We start from the raw sequence: 8059 nt of genomic DNA on the forward strand, positions 1-8059 counted from the left end.
GGCAGGAACTTCTCTGTTTTCCCAGGGCCTCAGATCTGTTCCCTTTCTTGTCTCCAGGTGTGCTTCACTTTTCCTCTGTCTTGGGAAGGGATAAAGTTGCAGCATTTGGAATTGGAAAGGGCAATCTGACCATACTGATGAGATGAGGGGCAGGTTCTTTGGGATTTGGAGTTTTGACCTTTTGCCTGTCTGGCTTTCTTAAAATTTTTCTAGAATCTCTCTAGGGTGCCCACCCTAGGCAGCAATGCCAGGATGCCTGTCTCTGCCTCCCTCCACCAAGATGGCAGCCAAGAGCGCCCAGTGAGCGTGACCTCCACCTCCTCCTCGTCAGGCTCCTCCCAGGACAGCCGAGATACCATGGAGGAGCCTAATGGCTCTGAGGCTTTGGCCGAAAATGGGGCAGGCTCCCCAAAGAGCCAGCAAGCCCCCAACAACAACAACAACTCCAGCAGCACGCTGACCAGGAATGGGCCCTTGTCCCCATTAAACAACTTGGCCTCATCAGGGCACGAGCTCAGCTACGTAGGCCGTGTGGTGAGGGAGATTGTGGAAACGGAGCGGATGTACGTTCAGGACCTTCGCAGCATCGTTGAGGTGAGTGCCTGTCCACTAGGACGCCAGGTCCTCAGAGCTGAGGGTGGGATGAGACTACTCATTTCTCCTCCTCACCAGGCTCAGGGTCTTGGGTCTCTTGTTGCTGTGTACTCTGGAGTCAGGACCAACCCATAATTGACCCTCTAGCAGGTTTTCAGAGGCAGTCAATTACACAGGAGAAGATTGTCCATCTTTCTTCCATGGAGCAGCTGGTGGATTTGAACCACATACCTCTGTGTTGGTAGTACAATTCCTTACCACTAGGCCGCTGGGGTTCCCTAAAGCTCTTGTAGAAGTCTGTATCATCCTAGGAAGCAAAACGGTCCTTGACACATTTGTTTTAAAAGATCTGCTTTGTGTGGGCACTTTGGGTCACCAGCTTTTGTACCTCCCTTTATCCCCTCGTCACACTTCCTCATGACTGTGGACATCCCATCAGTAGCTTGGGATGATAGAACTTCCTACAAATCCCCAGGACATGACTACATTGCATAGATTGGGGGAGAAGGTCTCTAGCCTGACTGGAAGGAGAATGGCCATTGGAAAGGTTATGTTTCTGGAAGACAGGACACAGCTAGAAAACTGGCCCTGGACCGTTGCCTTATGAGATCCAGATCCCTGCGCTGTTATTTCCTGGCTGTGGGTCTCAGACACCTTGTATAACCCAAGCCTCGGTTTTCTCATTTGGAAACGAAGACACGCCTACCTGCAGAGGTGCTGTGAGGATTAAACAGGTTAATGTAGATATTGTTGTTGTTAGATGCCATCGAGTTGCCTGTGACTCATAGCGACCCTATGTACAACAGCTCTGAAGCCTGCCCTGTCCTGAGCCAGTCTCACTGACTCTGAGATACCTACCCCTATTGCCCTATTGTATCAGTCCATCTCATCTGGGGTCTTCCTCTCCTGCACTGTCTCTTCACCCTTCCCAGCATGATGTCATTCTCTAAGAATTGGTCCCTCCTGGCCACAGGCCCAAAGTACGTGAGACAGAGCTTCAAAATCCTAGCTTTCAAGGAGAAACTTGGTTTCATCCTAAGACAGACCTATTCGTTTCCTTGGAGGTCCAATGGTATGTTCAAGACTCTTCTCCATCACCACAACTCAAAGGCATCAATTCTTCTTCTGTCATCCTTAGTCATTGTCCAGCTCTCTGATGCACAGCAAGTAATTGTGAAGACCATAGCCTGGATTAGGTGCACCTTAGTCCCTAGGGATGACTGGAGCAGAGGGGCAGGGTTCTCAGGCACTTTGCTCTCCCCACAGGACTACCTCTTGAAGATCATTGACACACCTGGGCTGCTGAAGCCAGAACAAGTCAGTGCCCTCTTCGGGAACATAGAGAACATCTACGCGCTGAACAGGTGTGTTTTGCTGTACCAGGTTCTGTTGTGAGGCCCTCTGCCTAGGGAGGAGCCCTGGACATCCCTGAACTCTGACTGTGGTGTGTGGGTCAGCCTGGCCTCTGAGGGAATGGCAAAGGTAGTCAGTTCTTATATGGTAATTTAGCTAGTTCCCTGCAAGGAGAGAGGACATCAATTGCATATGTGGGTTGAGGTGCCTCCTATCAGATTAGGGAGTGGAGCTTGTATTCTGAGAACATATGCCCATGGGTCCAATTTGGGAGACTGACACACTCTTGTATACTGATGCTGCCCCCAGTAGATGGCTCCTCTGTCCCGCCATCTTCCTTTTCTACATGTGTCTCTTAATTTCTTCCCCACGACCTCACTCACCCTTGAGACTAGAGTTCCCTGGGCATGATCTGACCCACTGTTGGGATGTACAGGATGAGGAAGACATGATGGAGGAGGCTGAGCACAGCCTGGTGAGGGCCAGTCTCAGGCAAACGGGCTTTACTAGGCCCGACTGTGCCACCTCAGATCACAGACTCCTTGGGGACAAGAGAGCTTTGGGGGGGGGGGGAGTGATGACAACCTTATTTATCCTGGACCCTAAATATGAACAGAAATATCGGCTGCTGTCCAAGAGCTGGGCAAAGTGAAGACTAGGCTGAGCTAGGGAGGTAGAAGGAGGTTGGGAAAAGAAAAGTCCAGAAGGAACACTGTCTCTAGGACTTCCTACTGTTTCTCATCTAAGAAAAGGGGACTTGGGACTTGCTCATCTCATCCTTTCCCTCATTCTTCTCATCTGGGGTCTTGGTTCCTCGGCAAGCCCCTTCTCTCTCCTTCTTCCCTTTAATCTTTGCTTTTGTGTGTTTGACTCCTGTCTGCAGAGGACCTGTGTCCCCTCCGCAGGTGGGTAGCGGCGTCTCTTTCTCCTCCCCAGCTTGCCAGCACGTGACTCTCCCTCCCCTGACTTTGCGGTGGTGTTCAGTGTTTTTGTGGTGGCTGCTGTGGGGCAGGGCTTGCTCAGCGGGTGGAAGTCTTGAGCATGACAGCGGGGCTGGCCGTGTGTCTGGGCATGAGGAGGTGGGAGAGGGCGGGCAGCTGGTCAGGAGGCAGCAGCCAAGCGACGTCTGATTCTGATGGCTATTTTTCCCTCACACAGCCAGCTACTCAGAGACCTGGACAGCTGTAATAGTGATCCCGTGGCTGTGGCCAGCTGCTTTGTGGAACGGGTAAGAAGGAGACTTGTCCCTTGTCCCACCAGAGCTTAGAGGGACAGAGGCTCCCAGAACAGTGTGTTTTAGAGGAGAGTTAAGTCCTGAGAGTCACTTCCAGGGGAAATTCTAGTTGCCTTGACTGGGGTGGGACCATTGGCTGGGTAGAAGCGGGTCCCAGATAGATGAGAAGAAAGATGGACCTGTGTGCAACCCGGAGGTGAAGTGGACCGGGGATTATGTTCTCTGGGGGTCAAGGTGTCACAGGTAAAGGAGAGGATTCCAGAGATATCTATTTGGTTTCTCCTAGAGCCAAGAGTTTGATATCTACACCCAGTATTGCAACAACTATCCCAAGTGAGTAACTGGGGATGGGTGGAGGCAGAGAGCTCTAATGAGTCCATTGCACCCCGGCTCCCCAGCCTGTCCCTGGTGGTGATGTCCTTCTCCCTCCCCCAGCTCAGTGGCCGCCCTGACGGAGTGCATGCGGGACAAGCAACAGGCCAAGTTCTTCCGGGACCGACAGGAGCTGCTGCAGCACTCGCTGCCCTTGGGGTCCTACCTACTGAAGCCTGTCCAGCGCATCCTCAAATACCACCTGCTGCTCCAGGTACCCCAGGGGTCTGCCCTGGCACATGGGGTCAGGCCGCAAAAGGAGTCTGAGGGTAGATGGGGACCGAACCCTCCAGTCTGGCTTACCTCAGCCCCTGTCTCCTGCACAGGAAATTGCTAAACATTTTGATGAAGAGGAAGAGGGCTTCGAGGTGGTGGAGGATGCCATCGACACCATGACCGGTGTCGCCTGGTATATAAATGACATGAAGAGAAGGCATGAGCACGCGGTCCGGCTCCAGGTGCTGCTGCGCTGGAGGCTGGGGGGACTGGCCTGGGGGCTGGCAGCCTGGGAGTGAGCTGAGGGGTGAGGGGCCTGTGTGAGGTAGCTTTCTCTGAGAGGTGCTCTTGGGTGGAATGTCTTGGGGGCCTAGAGCTGAGACTGGCCCTGTGTGATCCCCTTATGGTCCCCATTAGGGTCCTAGCCTCCTGATCTGGGCTCTTCTCTGTGCAGGAGATTCAGTCACTGCTCATTAACTGGAAGGGCCCAGACCTGACCATCTATGGGGAGCTCGTTCTGGAGGGCACGTTCCGTGTGCACCGCGTGCGCAACGAGCGCACCTTCTTCCTCTTTGACAAAGCGTTGCTCATCACCAAGAAGCGGGGCGATCACTTTGTCTACAAGGGACACATCCCGGTAACCAGGCCTGGGCTGATCACCCTGCCCGGCTCCCCTTGCCCTCACTGTTCTGAGAACACTCTCCCTGCTTCCTTAAGGTGGCCCTTTGAGCTCCAGCTCACCTGAGCCCTCCCTCACATGCCGGCCTTCTCCCTCTGCCCCTAGTGCTCCTCCCTGATGCTTATCGAAAGCACCAGAGACTCCCTGTTCTTCACCATCACCCACTACAAGCACAGCAAGCAGCAGTACATCATCCAGGTGAGGGGTGGCCCAGGGGTGTCTTTGCGAGCCCACAATGGGGACTTTGGAACCAAACACACCTGCAAATGAATCTTAGCTCCTCCGTCACTTAGCTGTCCTAGCTGCAGCCTTTCCAACTGTCAAATAGAGATAATTGCGTGTGCTCTACAGTGTAGTGAGGTTTCAAGACAACCTCACGGAGGATGCCCGTACAGCCTCCCTCCACCTCTGCCTCTCTTGGTAGAAATGTAGTCCAGGTTGGATGGCTGCAGACCCTATAGTGCGAACTGCCACATTCCTTTTCTTTGGGTCCCCTCAGGCCAAAACCATGGGGGAGAAGCGGAACTGGACACACCACATCAAGAGGCTCATCCTGGAGAATCACCACACCACCATCCCCCAGAAGGTGAGTTCCCAGGTGACACTCTCTCTGGCTCCTGATAGGGGTGCAGAGGGGGTTTCCTTGAGGGTGGACTCAGGGTCTGCTGGGGTTTGGCCTGCGGACTTGATTGTACTGGGTGGTGGGCTGCAGTGGATGGGTGCCTGGGCTCAGCTGGACAGTGAGCGTCTGCTGCAGGTGCTTCAGGCATAGCACAGTATGCTGAGCATCCCGAAGCAGCAGTAGTAAGTCCTGTGCATCAGGTGAGGCCCAGAGAGCAGCCCAATGGTAACAAAGAGACCTGCCTTCCCTTCCAGGCCAAGGAAGCCATCTTGGAAATGGATTCCTATTGTAAGTATAAACTTTCCCATCTATTTTGTCATTAATAATGTGCACATCAATAGGTCTGACTGCATCCAAGGAAGCCTTGCCTGATAGTTATTTTCGAGGGAGCAGGGAAGTCCAGGAGGGACTGGGATACACTGCCAAGTTGGTGGCATACTTGTCACCGAGAGACAGGGCTGTCACTTCTGGAAGCCCCTAGACAACACTGACAGGAGATGAAAGAGGAGGGGGTCTGGAAGCTTCTAGTACCTAGAGCTAGGGTGGGGAGCAGAGCTGTGGTAGGGAATGGACAGAGTCCCAGCAAAGCTGTTTTAGGAAGCTGAAGACCCAGTTGTGTCTCCTGTGTCCAGATCCCAGTCAGTACCGCTACAGCTCAGAGCGGCTGAAGAAGGCCTGGTCTTCCCACAATGAGGTGTCCACCCATGTGCGCCAAGGGCGCCGGCAATCTGGTAAGCAAAGGACCCTGTGTGCAGAGGTGGCTCCAGGAGACCTGGCAGGAGGCCATCTGCAGTAGACCATTGCTCTGACCTCTCTGGAAATCCTGGGAAAGGGTGGAAGAGAGAGGAGGGCCAGTGGACATCCTGGAGCGTCCTTGCCCTATGCTCCTGCTGTCCTACTCTTATGACCACTGAAGATGGATAGCTGTCTTTTTCAAGTCTTAAGATACTTGTTTACTTGGGTGTTGGGACCTTTGTGTAGCTCCCCTGCAATCTACCTCGCCCTCTTTTACCAGCAGCAATACCTGGTCAACTGGGAATAACTACTTGGCCATGAATAGTCCCTAGTTCTGGAACAACAGAGCAGACGCTAAACTTGGAGAAAATGAGTTAGACTTCAAGGTGGCACCAAACCCAGACAGGAAATATTTACTTTGGTTCTCGGGACAAAGTTCCATTTTCTTCTCCTGGGTTTTCTTCCTTCTGGGCTTGCTAGGTTCTTGCACGTGTTGGAGTGAGTCATCTATTTAGAAAGAGAAAACTGTGCTTTTATTCTTAGCTCTTAGAGTGAAGAGTGTGTGTGTTTTGACTTTCCTATTCGGTCTCAGGCCCAGGGACAGATGTGTCCTAAACTGTGTACCTGCCAAATAAGTATCAAGGTGGGAGTAAGACCCCTTGAAAGAAGAATTTTGTTGGAGTGACTGAGAGGCATGTCCTACCTTGGTTCTCGATCAAGTATGTCGGCTTTGATTGTCCACGACCTCCATTTCTGCTCAGAACATTTGGGCTTTTGCCTTCTGGGACAGAGCTGAGCAGTCTGAAAGGTTTTGTTTTATGGGTTTTGTTTGTTTGATATTACACAGGCTTGATATTGAACCCTGGGCAAATTTGCTGTGGTCGTGAAAGTCTTCTGAAGCCTCAGATTGGGAGTTTCTCTGGACCCCTTCTTGTCCCATCCTCGTTTTCTGTACTTCTCTAGCATTTTTCATTTGCCATCGCTTCAGACTAGAAGCTTCATGAACATGTTGTTGTTAGGTACCATCAAGTTGGAACTGACTCCTAGCTGACTGTCCAGTTTTCAGAGGCTCTGAATTACATGGGAGCAGATTGCCCATCTTTCTCCCACAGAGCAGCTGGTGGATTTGAACCTTGTGCCTTGGAGTTTGCTGTGCAGCTCCTTATCTCTAAACCCCCAGAGCTCCTCAGAGAGCTCTTGCACAAAGAAGTGTTGAGTAAATGATGATGGAAGCATTGGTGACCATGATGCTCACTGTCATAGAATCAGCATCAAAACTATCCAAGCACTAGGGCAGGTAGCCAGTTTAGAGAACTGAGATTTGCACATGGCTGAGGCTTTCCCTTATAAACACTAACAGAGTTGCTGCTTTGTATTGTTCTTTTTAGTGTTAGACATTGTGAAAGAGACATCTTTTAAAATAAGCCTGAGGCCTTTTTACATAAGTAGATAAAAAAGGAAAGCAATAAAATAGTGGGTGCTAACCACAAAAAAGGCAACTGTCCCCACTATTTTTATTTCCAAATCAATTTTAACATTTGAACTTTCCCTTTTCTGGAGTTACTGTTTCCCCATCACTCCTGGCCTGCACTGGCCAGGTTCTCCAGGGACCCAGCGGGTTTGTGGGTTACCACAGAGACAGCTTGCATCTGAGGCATGTCACTCTTTATGGGCCCTTTTCTTCCTTGATGCTGTACTGACCCCCCTATCACTGGACTTGGCATGTTTGCCTATAGCATCTATTCTGTGGAGCTTAGGGAAATGTGTGTCAGGGTAGACCAGGAACTCTGAGAGGGAGACGTGCACAGAAGCTTCAGTGCCTGCACCTTACTGGCTATTGAGAGGACTTTTCTGCTTCCTGCTTGCAGAGAACTGAGATGGACAGATGATAACATAGGCCATTATATTGCTATATCTTAAACTGGCATTTTTTTTTTAGTTTGTCTTTGTCTTTCTTTTTTTTTTAATTTTAATTTAGTTTGTTTATTTTTCATTTCAATGAACATGCACCTCCCCAAACCCCACCCCCTACCCCCAAATATAATCCACTCTGCAACCCTCATTGCGTACTCCTAGGATAAAAATAATTCCCTAAAATATAATACTTTTAGACTATTCTCTCCCCCATAGACTTCAATGCGTAAACATACTTCATCCAGTTTTTCTCAGTCTTACCCCCACCCCAATGCCAGCCTCATTCTACAACAGTGGCACCGTATAGCATTTGTCCCTTTGTGACTGAGATACCTCACTC

General features: G+C 50.9%; 1 protein-coding gene and 1 pseudogene across 1 annotated transcript in view; both read left to right on the forward strand.

Moving 5' to 3' along the window:
• The first annotated feature begins 252 nt into the window (after positions 1-252).
• PLEKHG3 (pleckstrin homology domain containing, family G (with RhoGef domain) member 3) overlaps positions 253-8059 on the forward strand; it is an 18329-nt gene continuing 10522 nt past the window's right edge. Inside the window, exons 1-9 of the mRNA XM_006891831.1 lie at positions 253-594; positions 3468-3514; positions 3617-3767; positions 3880-4011; positions 4224-4406; positions 4554-4646; positions 4948-5034; positions 5325-5358; positions 5703-5801. Coding sequence (XP_006891893.1) covers positions 253-594; positions 3468-3514; positions 3617-3767; positions 3880-4011; positions 4224-4406; positions 4554-4646; positions 4948-5034; positions 5325-5358; positions 5703-5801 — 1168 coding nt within the window. The remainder of the gene's footprint in view (positions 595-3467; positions 3515-3616; positions 3768-3879; positions 4012-4223; positions 4407-4553; positions 4647-4947; positions 5035-5324; positions 5359-5702; positions 5802-8059) is intronic.
• LOC102861066 overlaps positions 7032-8059 on the forward strand; it is a 5149-nt pseudogene continuing 4121 nt past the window's right edge.

This window comes from Elephantulus edwardii, unplaced genomic scaffold, assembly GCF_000299155.1.
Source record: "Elephantulus edwardii isolate Elephantulus edwardi_28Jun2011 unplaced genomic scaffold, EleEdw1.0 scaffold00104, whole genome shotgun sequence".
Taxonomy (NCBI): Eukaryota; Metazoa; Chordata; class Mammalia; order Macroscelidea; family Macroscelididae; genus Elephantulus; species Elephantulus edwardii.